This window comes from Solanum pennellii, chromosome 3 (genome assembly GCF_001406875.1).
Source record: "Solanum pennellii chromosome 3, SPENNV200".
In the NCBI taxonomy this organism is placed as follows: domain Eukaryota; kingdom Viridiplantae; phylum Streptophyta; class Magnoliopsida; order Solanales; family Solanaceae; genus Solanum; species Solanum pennellii.
Genome location: NC_028639.1, coordinates 70,922,327 through 70,941,061, shown reverse-complemented (window position 1 = coordinate 70,941,061; position 18,735 = coordinate 70,922,327). Strand labels below are relative to the sequence as shown.

At 26.5% G+C, this 18,735-nt stretch overlaps 2 protein-coding genes across 2 annotated transcripts; both read right to left on the bottom strand.

The window, feature by feature from the left end:
* Window positions 1-7,708: 7,708 nt before the first annotated feature.
* On the bottom strand, window positions 7,709-9,351 carry LOC107012822 (F-box protein At5g07610-like). Its single transcript, XM_015212756.2, has one exon. It carries the CDS (start codon window positions 9,091-9,093, stop codon window positions 7,822-7,824), a length of 1,272 nt encoding a protein of 423 aa, XP_015068242.1. The 5' UTR covers window positions 9,094-9,351; the 3' UTR covers window positions 7,709-7,821.
* A 2,888-nt stretch (window positions 9,352-12,239) lies between these two features.
* Window positions 12,240-14,388, bottom strand: LOC107013684 (putative UPF0481 protein At3g02645). Its single transcript, XM_015213555.2, has 2 exons — window positions 13,924-14,388; window positions 12,240-13,845 (listed from the first exon to the last, which is right to left on the bottom strand). Exons 1-2 carry the CDS (start codon window positions 14,151-14,153, stop codon window positions 12,399-12,401), a joined length of 1,677 nt encoding a protein of 558 aa, XP_015069041.1. The 5' UTR covers window positions 14,154-14,388; the 3' UTR covers window positions 12,240-12,398.
* Window positions 14,389-18,735: the final 4,347 nt, after the last annotated feature.

Here is an 18,735-nt window from a genome sequence, read left to right as displayed (position 1 = left end):
ATATGCTTAAGTACACTAACAAAGTCATTATTAAAATTTGTTGACCTATAAAACTCAAGACGTATATGTATCAATATAATATATTTCACTCAAGTAGTGATTTAAATTTTGATATTACGTTTGATTTTAAAATATTGGAAAAATCTAGATTTTCAATTTCATAAAATATTTATTTTTCACTCATAATAATTAAGGAAATAACTTCAAATTATATTCATGATAAATATATGTTTTCTTGTACGAGTATTTTTATTTTATTTTTTGAAAATTGTATTCTGATATCATGTTTGACTATAAAAATTTTATAAAAAACATACCAATGTTTTTACTTAAGTTGATAAAAAAAAATTACTACAAATTATATTCTTGGTCAAACATAATTTTAGTTTTAAAATATTATTTTTCGCTTTGACAATAAAAACATTTTTTTTTCAAATTTCATAATTTTGGCCTAATGGGTCCTTATTCTATTGATTGTTCGTCGTACAGATAACGGCTACATGGCCTACTCAATTTCAAACTTTGTAATGTTATGTTGTCATTTTTAGGTTTTACTTCAATATATCCATATTAATGACTATTTATTTGCTCCTATAATAATAATAATAATAATAATAATAATAGATTTATAACATGGTCTGTATTCAAATAAATTATTTTTACTCAGTTAGAATTGGATGTTTTTTTTATTATTTTATCAATTAAAAAATTATCTGAGCAGGTAAGTCCATGACAAAACAATTGTATCTTAGGTCATTCTGCCCAACAAAAGTTGATAATAAAAAACCTATATTTCATTTTTTTTTAATTTAAATCGAAATTGACTTGTTCCTATCTTAAAAGTTTAAATGAATAAAAATTGTAGAGACATAAATAAATGCCAAAGCAAGACATATTTTAGTCCCACCATTTACAAATGGCTCTTCCTTAAAGTAAATAACAATATTGTAACTAATGTTTGATTATTCTCTATTTGTCTTTTAATAATAAAATAATATAAGCCGAATGTTCAAATCAAAGCTTTGCTTGCTCAATTAATTATAATAATTACTCTAATACATTTTTTCTTAACTAACTAGTATTTGTCATTTTGTCCAAAATTCAGAAGCAATTCAACAACAAATATTCCATATATTATAATGTTCTTTCCATACTCTTGATAATTGTTCACAACTAAAGAAGTACAATTTTAAAAAATCTTAAAGTTTTGACTAATGGAATTGCAAAAATGTTTTCATCAGCCTTAGTCATAACTATTTATGGCTATCGATCTCCGATGTACATACAAATTAAATAGTAATTTTTCATTGATTATCTATTGTATATTGATCGTAAATTATAACAAATAAAGACTAAATTGTTTTTATTTATGGATTTTTGTGTATAGTGTAGAAATCTCAACTTTGAATATAAAGTGTAATTGCAATTTTAACCACTTAAAAACACATATTTTTTGTCTAGACATAACAAATGGACCCTATGACATGCTATAGAAGAAGAAAAGATTTTTGGGTGGAAACAACTTTTAAAATACCTAATGGGCCATCAACTAAACTTTTACTACTCTCAAATCAAATGGAAGCCCGCCTATTTAATAATTAGATTTTTTCCTTTTTGAATTTCCCACCTAGTGTTTGATGTCTGTGTTAGAGTTTCGATTAAATTCGGATCGTGCACAAAAGAATCCATTTAGAGGTGACACTACTAAACATATCCAAAAATTAAACTTAAGAACTTTGGTTGAGGGTAGAGCAATATCACAACTATACCACAACTTTAGTTTTACGATTGCTTCAAAACTCTCTTTCAAATGATAAACAAAACTTAATTTAAATTTAGGACATTTGCTGATCAAAAGTAAATGTGATTATTATGTACTTCATTTTTAAATTTTGGATATTTGCTGATCAAAAGTAAATGTGACTATTATGAACTTGATTTAGATCCAATTTTTCTCAAAAGGAAAGTTTTTAAATATCAATATTTTAGCATTTAATAGGATTTCTTAGCCATATTTTTAATATTTATTAAAAGTGTCAATATTTTAATTTGTTATATATCTAATTTATGTTTTTTTTTTCAATTTATCTAATTTGAAAGAAAATAATGATTTAACAACAAAAGAAAGAAAATCAAGAGAGAGAATATTTCATAAAAAAAAAAAATATCACTCAATTTTCTCATCGGTTACATTTTCAAAAGAAAAACTCAAATGTGTGCCTTTCTCACAATGTATTTTTGTTCTTTTCTTTTTCCAGAATTTTCTAACATTTTTTAATTCGTATTCATTCTAATATGCGTATTATTTGTATTCGTTATAGTTTTATGTTGTATTTTGTATAATGAAACTTGTAATTTTTTATTATTAGTTTACATTCATTCGAATAAATATGCCGAATGAATCTATAGTTATTTAATTAACATACTTATATTCATGTATTTTTTCACTGCGTATTTATTTCTTTCTTCAGAATCTTGTATTTCGTATTCATTCCAATACTTATTTTATTTTCATTCTAAAACAGTATTTTCGAAAGATATTTGCTAACGGGCCTAAAAGAACTGAGTGGCCCATTAATCCGCTGGCAATAGTGATCTGTTCGGTTAAGAGCAGACTGACCCGACTTGTACGAGTCTCATGAAAGCCCAACTCCAGAGGTATCAAATGGACGGTTGAGTAATATGTAAGCGAATTAAAAGACTCAAATTAATAAAAATAATAAAAAGTATTATTTGTTTTTGATCAAAATGGATGTGTTAATTAAATTGAAATAATGAATCATAATTTAATTGTCAATATAATGTTAATTTTTTATTTGTTTGTTAATCCTTCGTAATTTGTTAATTGAAAAATCGAACTAATAAAAGCAATAAACGTTTATTTATCGTGCATATACCAAACAAATTAAACAAGATCCATAGAATATTATTTTTATATGTCAATTTTGGCTATTTATATTGTCAATAGGTTTAATGTGGGCATTAGTATGATTAAAGATCTAATTGTTCCTCAAATATTTCTTTACATCTTTTTCACCATTATAGTGAATGGTACTTGTAAATAATTTTTTTATGCAATACATGTTATTTTAATGCATTAAACTAAATAATGTATAACAATAATTTATGTATGGTTAATACATGCATCATTTATATAAATATTATTAACTCTCTCTATTTAGCATTATTATTACACACTTTATTAAACGATTTATTAAAAGTTGACGTCTTGTTATACGAAAAGCATAACTCATCTGAACGAATAATATTTACACGATTTAAATATGACAGACATAGCAGTATAGTGTTCGATACAAAAATATTCTTTCTTAGAACTTTATAATTAATCCCTTGTGCACAATAGCTTACTCTTCATTATCTATTCAAAGATGGAGATGGTCTACATATAATTAACTTTTCACGTGTTCCGATGATGTGTGCTTTTTGTTTATTTAATAATATAAGTACAAGTTAAGAGTAATCAAATAAGTATATATTATTATTATTATTAAATTTAAGAATGATGAGATTAGACTTGATTTTCTCATTTAAACCGATAAGATCGAGTTTTAAGTGCTATCTTAATAAGTATATATTCTTTTATTACGCCGTCGATAATGAAGCTAATTATCTATCCTATTTCTGTTGCTTTTTGCTTCTTTTTTTTCTATATTTTGTTTTAAGAATAATAGTTTGAAAATATCTTCTTTCACTTTATGTGAATCTGACCTTAAGAGAAAATATATATAATTTAAATTTTGCACGTTTCACGTGTGTATCTTCATGAATGTGGTTATAAATCAATATGCATGTGTAGTGACTGATGATGCCATTTTTTATATGAGGTTTTAGATTTGTATATTAAATATGAAAAAGATGTTGTTGAAAATGCCACCCTTTAAATAGATAATATAATGCATACGTTTCGTAAAATGAAATCACAAACTAAATATCTTGTCATAATAATGATTTGCTTTTCCAAATGATGTAACGCAAATAATTTCATAGAACACTATATATATTACAGAATTCATGCATCATTAAAAAGAATTGAAATCAGCTACAAACTTATTGGAGTTCGGAGTCAAAAGGGTGAAAATATTAACAAAAATTTTAAAACGGTATATGAATTTTTTTTTAACTAACAAGTGTATGGTCCGGTCCTATTACCAAAATAAGAAAGACTCTGTTTTTTTATTCTCTTTCTCCTCTTCCATATTTTCTTGTTTTTTTTCGTTTCTTTTTGAAATTTTTGTTTGTTTGTTTGAATTATAGTTATTTATCAAAAGTTGAAATTTAATAATTTTGGTAGGATTAGCCGTGATTTAATTTGGACTATTTTTCAATTAACTTAAATAATTTGTTTTTATAAAAAAAATAAATTGAAATGAAGTCAAATAAATTAAATCAGATGTTTCATCATTATAAATTTTATTTTATTTTTTGCAATTTGATTTTCGTCGACTTTTAAAAAATATATGATAATATAAAAAAATTGATCTAGTTATATATAGGATCTTAAAAAAACGATTGCATTATCTAAGAATTTAATAATTACTATGTTAAATTCGTTTCAACGATTTATTTTTGACAAAAAGTTAAACAATTAGCTGCATTATACTATGTCTTGATGATGTTTGATTTAAAATAAAAATAATAAATTAATTAATATAAGTTATTTTGAACATGAAGATGCACTCTTAACAATCAAAAGAAAAATGTTACTTAAATTACGAATAAATGGAAACAATTTGATTATTATAACGAGAAACACATGAAGAGAACAAAGTGGTTTATGAATCATTAATTAGTAGAATAATATGATGAGAAAATCAATGTATAATCTTTTTATAAACAAACACAAAAACAAATATCTTCACAAATTATCTAAATTCTCATATTGCTTATACATCGTTTTATAAGATATTTACAGAAAAATAAAAGATTCAATTCATAAAATTAACATACAAATTTTTATGTTTTTCTAATTATAATTTCACTATCTTCAATTTCTTCGATTTCATTCAAATATTACATTAAAAATTTCTCGTCACATTCACTTTAATAAAATATACAATTTATGAAATTAATATTACAAAATTTTATTTTTTTTAATAATAATTTTACTACCTTCATTTTCTTCAATTTTATTAAAATATTAGATTGAAAATTTATTGTTACATTCACTTTAATTTTTCCTTAAATATATAATATTATACAGATAAAATATACATATTAGACATTTTGGGTAAGTCTGAGTTTTTTTTATAACGTATAGAGGAGGGGAAAGTAAAGAAAAAGGAGAAAAAAAGAAAGTAAAGAAAAAGTTTTAAATGAATGAGAAAAGTAATAAAAATAAAAGAGAATAAAATAGTAAGACACGGATTCCATTTTTACAGTTGACAGTAAAAGAAAGTTTCACACAACTGACAATAGGTGTGTCTCTCATATATTAAAATTTTTCGTCTGATGTAATAACTGACGAGAATAATTTATATTCTCTTTATTAAATTTGTTTTAATAATTTTTTTATATCAAATCAAATGAACCAACAAATTAAAACGAGGAAAGTTAAATATTTTATTTTGTGTATATTTGTATATTTTTTGTTACTCCTATGAATGTGGGGTCAGAAGATCAATTTATCCATGAAATGAATGAATTGGTTAACAACAGCTAGTGCAAGTAGATTGAAATTAAAAGCATATAATAGGACAATTTTAATTAATTAGTATTACTCTTTGTGCCAATTCATTTCAAGATTGACTGATGGCACATTTCTCCATGTTTCACTTTTTTTTTTTTTACAAAAATGTGTAATATTTTTTAATTTCATATAATATATTCAAATTTATATTTAAAAAAATTACAGTTCTCTATTATATATTTATTAAAATTTCATATCAAAATGAAAATCAACAAATAAATTAAATATGAGGAGAGTATTTAATTTTTTTGTTTGTTTTGTATACCGTTGTAATTTTAGAGGAAATACATAATAACGCTATCAAATTTGTACCCTTTTCTGAAGTAGACATCTAAAGTTTGCCGATATTCTATTATCTCATTCAATTATTTTCAATAATTTTAAATATATAATTTTTTACAATATTCGCACTCTCATAATATGTGTGTGTGTTCACCCCCAAAATAAAATAATATTTTTTTATTTTTTTACTTGTTTAATAGCGGGTCGGGTAAAACCCTGATCCACTCACATTTTAATCCATAAATTTTTTTAAGAAAGAATTATGTTCATCCTTTCCAATTTCTTTTCCTTTACTTCACTTCAAAAGATTATTTTTTTTGATTTTCCTTGTAAATATATCTATGTTAGTTTTGTGTGCTATTTTTTAGTTTAGTGCTTGATTTCAAATTTTCTCCCAAAAATTAGTTTAATTTTTTTAGCTTGTGGGTATTTCGAAATCAAGACTAGATTTGAGTTTTATAAGTGAATTTCACATTTTGAATTTTTACGAGTAGATTCTTTGATACTTTTGTTCTTGAAAAACTATGTAAACGTAAACGGTTTAAAATTTATTTGTTGAAAGGTAATTAAGTGCAAAATTAACCATGTATTATGTCGTTGTTAAGTAAATTTTTCTTATAAAAGGCCTTAAGATAGATTGCTAGAACTTGATGATAGAGAATATAGTAAAGAAATTTTCTTTGCGTAGTAAAGAACCAACTCTTGCTGTTGAGAAAAGATCACAACAGCCATTAATGGTGATTTGGGGAAGAAGAAACATGGATCTCTTTTCACTTTGGTTTAACAATGTCATATGTAAGTTTTTCATTGGTTTGGGGCTGTAAGTTTACTCTTTCACGCGCTTTCTTAGTGTGAAATTACAATTACTGTAAAAATAGATCAAACTGGTGTATTTATTGTGAATTTGAATTATTTTGTAGGATAATAGAATCCCTGCAAATTTAAAATATCTACTTAAAAAAAATAGATTCAATGGAATAATTATGTATTTCCTCGTAATTTCACGTTAAATCCTATGAATATGGAGTCAGAAGAACCATTAATTCATGAATCAATAATTGATATGGTTAGTAGGTACTAGTTAGTGCAAGTAACTTTGATAGGACAATACTTCTTTATACTTTTTTATAGGAAAAAAGGCTTAAAAATGTCTTTTTAACGTATTAGAAATTATTTAAAAATGTTCTATTTGCACCTATAAATTTGCTAATTTTTGACTTTTCTTGAATAGATTAATAAATCAAAATATTAAAAGAAAAATTTACTATTAAAATTAAATTTATTTAATGAAAAAAATATTACTTAGACGGAAATAGTATATTTTAGAATAATTTTTGTGGCCATTCATTTCAGAATCGTGTCCCAAAAGTGGACCAGAAACAAGAATTGGTGGCCCCATGGTCACACGTCTCCGTGTTTCACTTTCACGTGAAATGAGAATTCGTTCTAGAAGGAAATGAGATCTTTGATCATACAATCATTTATTTTTTAGAAAAATAATTGTTTGCAATTTTATTTTATTTCATACGTAGCTGATACATTTTTTTATAAATTTAAAAAAGACCTAATAAATTGATTATTTCAAATTGAAATGTTAATTGTCACAACAATCAAATAATTAATTTGACGCATCATGAAATTAGATCTTCAATCTAAGTGACACTTTAAAATCTTAGCTCAAAGAAAAGAGAATTATCCGAGCTTTTTAAGAGCGAGACATTCAGCATACTCAAACTCCATTAATTGAGTATATCAGAAAACAGAGCACACGAGAATTGCAAGACGTAAATCGTTTTATTGAACACTAGAAAGAAAAAAAAATTACAAGAAACTCAAACAAAAGCGAGTGTTTCAACATGTTTATAGGCATCAAAACAATCATACCGAGCACCACCAATGAAATTTCTGAAAGAATGAGGCTGTATATCAGCTAACTCTTTCACCATCCCGTTATGTATATCAAACACAACAATCTTCCCCGGAAGTGATATCAATACCCTTGCTCTGTTTTCTTCATCTGTTAGAAAACAGAGGGTACTGAATGCATATGGAAAGTTATAATCTTCAGGAGGATACACTTCTTGATTCACCATAATCGGATACAAATTGGTCAAAAATTCAAGATTCACTCGATACTTTACAAACCAACAAGAGTAGTCACTCTTCAATTCCAAAACATCAAACTGTATATCTTGTGGCTTATGAATCTCAATAAGATGTAAACGACCACATGATTCTCCGAAATACTCGATGTTTCTGTACCACTGTCCTTCAGGAATATCGGTGCTAGGCATTGATTTAAACACGCAATTATCAACTTGCAAGCACAAAAAGGGGCTTGTTTGGCTAAACCAATGAACAGATCCTTTCCAGAAAACCCCACCATAGCTGCATAAATCCACTTTATTACAGTGCTCATTCGAGTGCCTCCAAATCCCAGATCCAGATGAATACACAGAGAACTGGAGTCGGTTTTCAGAAACAGAGAGCCAAACGCAAACAACATAGTAATCGTCGGAGATCTTGGGGTCGAATGCTAAGTTCATACTTTTCACTAACATAGTCTCCGGCACCGGAATATACCTCTGATGACCGGTAGTGAGATTATAAATATAAAAGTCCGTCTTAGCATCATCCGATTTAAAACCAACGCATAAAAGCCCATTACAAGAATTGATACTACTCACAACTCTACTACCACGCGAATCGGATAAACGGTCGTAAATCCGACCCATTTCAGATATCCGTTCATCATTAAGAGCAAGAAAATCATAATTTGGGTGTCGGCACAAGAAAACGCCGACGGTGGAAGCAGAGGAGGTAGCATTCCGACGAGTATGGAGTCGACGGAAATGGGCACTAGAAATAAGGGAAAGCCAGTGTTTAGATACACACTGGAAACGAAGTAGAGATTTTGGGGGTAATCGGAGGAATATTTCAGTTAAAAGATCTTCACTGCCGGCGATTTGCTCCGATGAAGAGGAGATCTCTGAGAAAACCGGTAAGTGATGGTTCAGCTGTTTGATGTTACTCCGGGAGTGGGTAACGGTCAATCTGATCGGAGTAATAGCACTGCCGAACGAAGTACAGTCGCCGGACACCATGGTGTTTGATTTGGAAATTGAAATGAATTTTATTGAAGTGAAATTGGACACTCTATATATTAAGAGCAGCCAGTTGTAAGTCTTTGTCCCTACAAATTGATAGAGTTAGTAAATATTTAATTAATGCAATTGCCCAACTTTATTTGTAACCCATAAAAAAATATAACTATGAGAAGTTTATAAACTTTATCTAATGGTATCCAAAATATCACATGTTTTTTTTTTCTGTTTTTAGTCAATTTTTATAAAGAGCCTTTTAAATAACTCAAAGTAAAAGTAGTGTTGGTCAAAGAAAGAAAATAAAATATTTTTTGGTGCATTCTCATGGAACGAAATAACTATTTATAGGTGTTATAAAGAGAGTTCAAATAATGACAAGTGGTTTGTTTTTGTGAAATATTTGTCATGCATATTGCCAGCCACTCCTTTCAATTGTCACTATTCTAAAATTATAATGTCATTTGTCTGCCAAAATGTTGAAATTCTACTTACAAGGAGCTAAGCGTCGAACTGTTTGAATAACGAGTCCAATATATAATTTTATAGACTAGTATAATTTGAGCATACCAAAGTCTTTAGCATGACGATATCTTTGAACTAGATCTAACATTATGGTCAAATATAAATTATGTATCATTGATCAATATGGTCAACATTATTGTATATAATAATCTAGAATCGCATTTGAAAAAGTACATTTCTAAGATTCAAGTTGTTTAGGTCTTTATTCGCTTCAAAGAATTTCATATTGAAAATTAAAATACTCACTAATAAAAGTAATTTTATTTTAAAAGGCTTTAAACACAAGATTTCTGATTAAAACTAAAAGAATATTTATTACTATCGTAACACGTTGGTTTGGTGGATATATGTAGGTTTAAATAATATATTCTATAATTATCATAATAAAAAATGTAAGTAGAAGAATGCTAGTTTATATGGTGACAAATCTAAAAGATGGGGGAAAAGTAGTTTAGTAGAATTAATCCCTGGTGAGTCTTCTTCAATCAAGGGGATTATTTAGTATTGGTATTGCGTAAATGTTAATAACTAATTATATCTAGAAGAATATATATACATAAAATATGTAATAAATTTTTTGTCTCCTAATTTTCACTTATAAATTCGCCCCCGAGGATATATTATAGAAAATAATTTAATTTATTAATTAGTATCTATATTATTAGTATGAAGGATTAAATATATAATATAAGTATTTTATTAGAAATTTTACACATAAATAGAGGAGTTTAATTTCTAATTTCTATTAGAATGATTCATATATAATTTGTAACGACACGAATAATTTAAATCAGATTTTCAAATCATACGTATTTTCAATTATTCATAATGGAAACCCCTAATATCTGGTTCCTATTGTATCATGTTTAGTTAGAATCCAAAAAGTTTCTAGAAGAAAATGAAAGAAACTTGTTTCTTTCTAAGGTTTAAGCAAGAACATGAAAAATGTGTCTATATAGTAATAATACTTTTTCTAACGTAGAAGTATAACGATATTTTTAATGATACTTATTTGCTCAAAGATCGAAGGAGTTTGTTGATTCGTTTGAAATTACTGTAAAATTGGATTTGCTGAAGATATTTATTTTATGTTTTGAAATATTTTTAAATTAAATTTTAACACATTTAATATATTTATTATTCATGTACACCGTATATATTTTTGAAATGTATTTATCAATATAGACTTTGTAACAACCCCTAGAAAAGCCACACTACCATCTAAATAAATAAATTAGGTAATATATAGCAAAATGAAAAGGCTTGTTGGATATTTTCCTTTCTGCCGCCACAATCGAAGACAAATAAATTGTCATAAAACTTCAAAGTATATATTTTCTAATTTAATGACTAATTCGAAATTGTTAAAAAGACTGGTCTCTGAAGTTTTTAGTAATTGTGACATTTACATTGGAAGGACAACGTAAGATGTTGTGTTAGTTGGGTCAAAATTTGACCCAAAATAATAATAATAATCAATTTAATAAATAAGATATTCTAATATAATCTATTTATTTGAATAATTTAAATGCATGTAATGTATCACATGGTGTATCATGTATTTGGAATTTTGTCTACGGAAAGGAGATTATTCTTAGATGCTTGTAATATATAATTAATTTACGAAAAATATATTTTTTTCGAAAAGGAAAAAATGAGATTATTTGATTTCTTTAGTGTATTATTTTCTATTTATTTTTATTTTCATATTTTTAATATAAAATCTTTAAGAAATAATTTAAAACATAAATAATTAATGCTAAAATAAAATATGACAAAAATAATTATTTTTATATTTTAAAATAATAAATTTAGAATTAAAATTTATTTTGAAATAATGAACTTGTGGAAAATGAACCCTGAGTTTGTAGTTGAGAGGACAATTAATTGTGAAGTTCATATGAGACTTTCGGCTAGAGTTGACAATATTTCATTAATGCAGTGGACAAACTTTATTTGCGACCAAAATAATATATTACCACTATTAATTTTGCTACTATGATTTAGAAAGTTCTAATAACCTTCATTTTTTAATTTATTTTATTACTGAAAGTTCAATTTTCCGATTATAAAATATTAAAAGATGTTATGATATGATAAATATCATATGTTTTATCGATGTTTAATCAAGTTTTACATTAAAAAATGAAATTATAATTAAAAAAAAGTCAATATTCAGAAAAATTATTCTATCCTGTCTTGATCTCCTCGAGTCAAGGCACAAGGTTAAGCCTCAATCTGTAGACTTGACATAATAATTTTAAGTATTCAAAGGATTTAGCATGACGATTCATGAAGTTGATTAACTATTAGGATTAAAGATAAAAAATATTAGGTATTTATAAATGGACCAAGATATTATTGTACGTCACTTTCTTAGTTCCATATTAATTGATCACTCTTTATTTTGTATGATGCTTTAAAAATCATTAACTAAGAATCTAATTTTATTAATTCACCTCTTGAGAATTTCGCAAACAAATTTACACACTTTCAAATGAAAATTAATCGTAAGAATAATATAGAAAAAAATTAACTAATATTTTCTTGAGTTAGTAAGGTGGACAACAATATAAACAATTATTTTTAATATAATAATTAACTAATATGAAATCGATAAAATATGATTTGAAATATGCATAACTATAGTTAAAAGCTTCTTATAAATGTTACTATTTAAAGATACAAAGATAGGAAAACTACATATCTATCTCACGAAGGTAAGGGTAGGATCAGCCTAAAAGTGATTTGTGAGATTACACTGAATATATTGTTGTTTGTTACTAACTAGTGCTTTGAATACGGAGTACACGAGCACAGCTATAAACTGAACAAAATGCTTGCAAAGTCATCAACATCAACAACATAATCGCAGCCAAGAATGTGAGGAACTGCCATGATTCAAACACATAATGCTTCATGTATTTCCCAATTTTCACCCTCCATCTTCCATTATAAAACTTGTTGACATCCTCAATCACTTTATCCAACAACTCAACTTTTGTTAACTTCACTGATTTACTCATCGAATTCCACAAATTCGAAACTTGATCATCACTCTTCAAACGGTTCAACACAATCCCTCTTCCTCTAAGCAATGCTACATCCTCTTCCGTATCAATAATCCCATTCATTAACTCTGTGTAACGAGTAAAAACCAGTGGCCCTGACGCGTTACACGCCTCATAAGCTACTAAATTTCTTAAAATTACCTCCGTGTTGATATCTACGTTGATTGTAGGTAAATAAAATGTCATGTTTTTAAAGTCGAAACTTATGCTTGTGATTCCTCCATTTGTGGCTGCAAAATTTACCCCTGCTTTTAAAAGTTCACGTACTGAAGGAATAGCTATTTCCTCCACTAAAGGTGAATTACATTCGTTTTCGTTTTCATTTTCAGGATTCTCTTCCGCTTTTTCTTGTGAGAAACATAGGTATTTCATTGGCAAAATTAATAGTTTTAGTCCTGGAATATTTGATAGAAGTGTCCATGGTAACTTGAACATGACTTTCATAGGTTTCGAAAGTACTAATCTTTTAACAAGACATACAGGTCCTCTGTTTACTTTAACAAGTATCTTCCAAACTTCGCTTACAAATTGTTTAACATGACTTGATTTTCCAAAGGAATTATTTTGACATTGATCGGTATCAATTTGGTCCTGATCATCGCGATCTTCTGTTGTATCAGAAGCTCGTAATTCCAATTTAGGCACGATCATTTGGTACAAAAAGTCCAACAAATGAGCGGATTCTGTGACTTGAACTTCTCTGATTTTTTCCTCCATTTTGAAAGGGGAAAGTTGTTTGCAAATACCTACTAGCATAGACATTAGCATATTGTCTGCCAGATCTAAAGATGTGAATTGAAGTTCTAAGATTTTCCTTAAAACAAATAGTGGGATTTGATTTTCCAGCATTGCTAGATCTCTAAGAAGAGCATTATGTGATGATTTTCTCCCAGCAACATCAGCTAAATGTGACATCGTAGAGGAAGAAATTGCTCGTGTTAGAACCATACCTTCTTTAACAGCATAAACTCGAAGGAACTCGAGTAGAAAAGAGGCATCAACAGCCATCATCCAGGCTAACGTTTCGCCATTGAAATTCAAGTACTTATGGTAACATGAGCGAATTCTGAACTCCAATTTTATCAACTGCTCAACAAGATGTTGAAATTTGATGTTTTGGAGTTGTTTCTGAGTTCTCTTTGCAGCGCCAAGTTTATACCTAATTAAAGTGTCACACAATTCAATATGATATCATAACAAACGTACTCTAACAAGTTATCATACAATTTAACGATACCTCTCCATTTCGTATAGTTCTGGACGCCAATAATGGTAAGGACCTAATGCAACTTCTTGGGGCATGTAAGAATCGGGGTCCGAAACCATTAGGGGTTTGGGGACGTTAAAAATGCAGACTGGGATTTCACTGAATTCTTCGAGTTCTTCATCAAGTGTTCGACGGATTTGAATAATCCATCGATCCTCATCGAAATTTGAGGCCATAGCGCGGGGTGGATAAGAGGACATGGTTTAAGTTCTCTGTTTTCTGAACAAAGAAATAACAGGTTAATATTGGTTAATTTAATGAATGGTGGAGTTAAGACAAATGGAGTTTTAATTTATAGAATTAAATGTTGTTTATAGAAAGTGGAATTTCACCAAATTTAGAAAACGAAAGATGGAATGAAGGCATTGACCCAGCAAAATGAGTTTAAGCTCGTTTTCCCCATGTTTTTAGTGTAAAGTTGTTGTAAAAATGTATAGCAGCCGTGAAATTATATATAATAATAATAATAATGCATAACCCATAAGGTAAAATACAATCATTGATACTAGTACTAATTAAATTTATTACTAGCAAATACATTAATAGTTCAAGTCGTGAACCCATGATTCATTAATTATCGATGTGAGATGCTTCATCATTCAATTTTGGTGTGATCGTGCCCGGCTTAAATAAACTTTGAGTCTAGTTTAATTTTAACAAATTATCTCAGAGGTAGAAATTGTCAAAGAACATATAAAAAAATATTAGAGAGAACCCATCAGATCACCTAAACTTGACATAAATTTTTCACTTAGACAATTTAGCTAAGTTTTATTCATTTATACACTTTATATTATGCACAACTATGTCATTTTGACACTTTTTCTACAATCTGCCAAATTTATTAGATTTATGTAATACTCACCGATGATGTGTCAATATGACAAATTAAATAAAAACATGTGGCAATATATAGAAAAATTAATTATTAAAAGATGAATTTTGAGTAGGAAAAAAACTACCAATAACTCATTGACATATGAAATTTCTTTAACCAAATAATTAAAAGAAAAATATTTTTAATAAAAAAAAATTATATGCACTCCTCCACCCCAAATTGTCTTCTATACTACCTCACCCCCGCCCCTCCTTCACCCAATTGTGTCAAAAGATGAAGCTTTTTTTAGTTTGTTTGTTTCTGTCATTTTGTGAATGTTGTGAGATAAAAACTTCTTTATTCTAATCGGTTGATATTTGAATGCTTGATTTGGTGAATTTGGTAATGCATTTGCTTGATTTTTTTCGAGGGTATTGTTAATTTTTTCCTTTTTGCTGTATTTTTTGGTCAATACAATTCAACAATTGTTGCTTTAGTACATAAATATGGAGTTCTAATCTTTCTACTAAAAATTATATAGTTTATCTATTTGATTTGAACTTTTTTTCGTGATTATGATGTAAGAAGGCATACAAATGGATTGAAACACTAAAATTGTTTATTGTAAAGGTAGGATTTCATAATTGAAAATATGATTTCCTTTCATTTCTGAGTGTGTTTTTTCTTCTTGAAATTTATGTTGATTGTTCTCAAATTATCTTGAGGAGGAAGAATGACAACAAAATAAGTGGAAGTATTTAAGCTTAAAATTTATGGACGCTAGAATTCACTTTTTGTTTGTGGCATCTCAAATTTATTTCACCATGGAACGAGTTTAACCTTGAAAAATGATAGCCAAAATATAGGAAAAAAGAAAAAAAATAATAAAATGAGGCTCTCACACGCTCATCCAATGAGTGTATCACACTTGCTATGCTATCTCAGCAGAAAGTGTTAAATTAACATAAGGAGACATGATATAAGATATCTAAAATAAACGAAACTTAGTTTAAGTAGTGTCAACTTTATGTGACCTCTTGGCTCTCATTAACTATTAACATACGTGAAAAAATAATAGTAAAATAAAAATTATAGCATAGCAATCGTTTGAATTTGGAAAAGAAGTGTTCTAACTCTTGTCACGCCTCTTTTTTTCCTCTCAATATTTTTGATTTTTATTGTTTGAAAGAAAAAAAGTTTTTCCAATTAAAGTGACGTTTTAAAAAGGGATAATTATTATTTAGAGTCGCCACTTGGAATTGAGTTTTGGTGTTCCAAGTCACCTTATTTAAATCCCTAATTAAAAGGAAATTTGACTCTATTTTTATTGGTCTGCGAACTAGAAATCCGGGTAAGGAATTCTGTTGACCGAGGGGAAGGTGTTAGGCACCCCTCGAGTCCCGTGGTTCTAGCACGGTCGCTTCATTAACTTTGATATGACTAGACTTAATTTTGAATATTACATTATTTAACTTAATAATAAAAATGTTTTTTTACTTTATTCTCTCATTTATTTTAAACCTTTTAAAAATCGTCTTATTTATTTTAAATCTAATTAAAATTATTTTATTATTTTCGATTTGTGTCCATTCAAAATTTGAAACACTCATATTTATTTATTTATTATTTAGTATTTATTTTATTATTATTATTATTATTTATTTATTACATTTTTTTTGTATATATATATATATATATATATTTAATGTTATTATGTGTAGAATTTATATAGGTGTTTAATAGTTAGGAATTAGAATTTGTGTAGAGAAAAGATTTTTAGAGTTCAAGTTAATTTAGAATTGTATTTTTTAAGAAAAAAAATTAGATTAAAAATAAGAGATAAATTTTATGAAATTTATAATTAAATCTAGCAAAAAAAAATCTAACGAGATTTAAACAATTTCTTTTTTTAAAAAAAGTTTTTCTTTTATTTTAATTTTTTATTTTATTTTTTCCTTTTGCACGTTTTTAGTTACCCTTTTTATTTTTGTTTTTTTTAACAACATTCTGTTTGTCTTTTCTTAGAGTTTTTTTTTTTTTTAATATTTGTTTTACTTTGTGAAAGTTTATTTTAAATCTTCTTTTTTTACGTTCTTTTTTTTTATTATTTATTTTTACCCTTTTCTTTAATAATTATATTTTTTTTATAATTTTTTTTATTCCACTTTTCTCTTCTCATTTTTTCGATTCTTCATTTTATCACGTTTTTCTTTTTTCGCTTTTTTTTTTTAATTTTCTGTTTCTGTTTTTTTTTAAAAAAATTCTGATTTTAATTTTTTTTTTCATTTTTCCTTTTGCACGTTTTTAGTTATCCTTTTTACTTTTTTTTAACAACATTCTGTTTGTCTTTTCTTAGAGTTTTTTTTTTATAATATTTGTTTTACTTTGAGAAAGTTTATTTTAAATCTTCTTTTTTTAATTATTTCTACTTTTTGTTTTATTATTTTTATATTTTTTATTTTTATTTTCATTCTACTTTCCTCTTCTTATTTTTTTTTTTTGATTTTTCACGTTTTCTTTTTTTTTTATTTTTTATTTTTTCTGTTTCTGTTTTTTTTAAAAAAAATTATGTTGTTTTTTTTATGCTTTCTTCTTCTTCCTTTTTTATTCTTATGGTTTTTCTTTCATTTTTTTAATTACTCTTTCCCATTATTTTTTAATTTTAGTTATGACTCTAAATAATATTTATATATTCTCTCAATGATAAACTTTAATAATTCGAATTAGATAATTATCTTATATACTTATTCTAACGATAATTTTTAATCCAAATAATGTGTAAAAAAAATAAAAAATTGAAACGTATTACACATAAGTTTTTAAATTACTAATCAATTAAAAATTTTAGTTTACATCCCAATCTAACAAGTTTATAAATTTTGTTTTATTTTTTAGTGAAAAACTAGGCTAAAAAAAACATTAGCTATTAAACATCACAAAATAAATTTTGATATAAATTGCATCTAAAAAATAACAGACACTAATAATAATGCAAAAAAAAATGTATGATACATCTTTTATTTTATATTATTGTTGTTAGCAAGAAACATTTCTTTTTGTTCCGTTTTTCAGATCGAGAGAAAAAAAAATAAAAAAAATCATAACATGCATCACGGATTGATATTACATAATAACATATGATTCAAAGAACATTATTAGATTCAAATTTTCATACAACATTACATTTAAATAATGCGAGAATTTAGAGTTACCTCGCTGCGAAAATGAATATCACGAAAAATAACTTCTACGATCTACTGATTTGAGCCACGAATTTAGAACCACCATAAAAAACTCTAACTCTAACCTAATTCTCCAAAAGAATAACTTACTTTTCTTCTTTTTTTTGTTTGCTGTATATCTCTCTGTATCTGTATTTCTCTATGTATCCTCTGTCCCCTCTCTCTCTTTTTACATCTCTCTGTATTTTTTCTTCTCAACTGAACGTGTTTTTTAATAATTTTTTTGGCTGAGAGTCTGGTGCTAAAAGGAACGTAATAGAGTGGGATTAGGATTTAGTTTGAAATATTGTTGAGTGAATTGGGGTTGGGTTAAAGATATAAATAAATAAATAATAATAATAGAAAATTAACTAAATAAAATAATAAAAAAATATAAAAAAAAAAGTCAAAGAGAGAGATAGAGAAAAAATAAAAATAAAAATAATAAATGGGATGAGATTTTTTAGTGAAATAAGTTAGGAAGTTGGGAATAATTAGGATAAGGGGAAGGTAATTTGAATATTTTGGACTCCCTTTCTTCTTCTACCATTATTTTTAAACTAATTAAAAGTTGAAGATTTAAAACAAATACCATAAATTCATAATTTTTATTATTAAAGTAATTTACACAATTTATTTTTTTATTTATTTTAAATATAACCTTTTTTTTTTAAATGGTGTTAAATCTTTATATTTTGGTAAAAAATTAGGTGTTCACAACTCTCATTATATTAAGAGCAATAT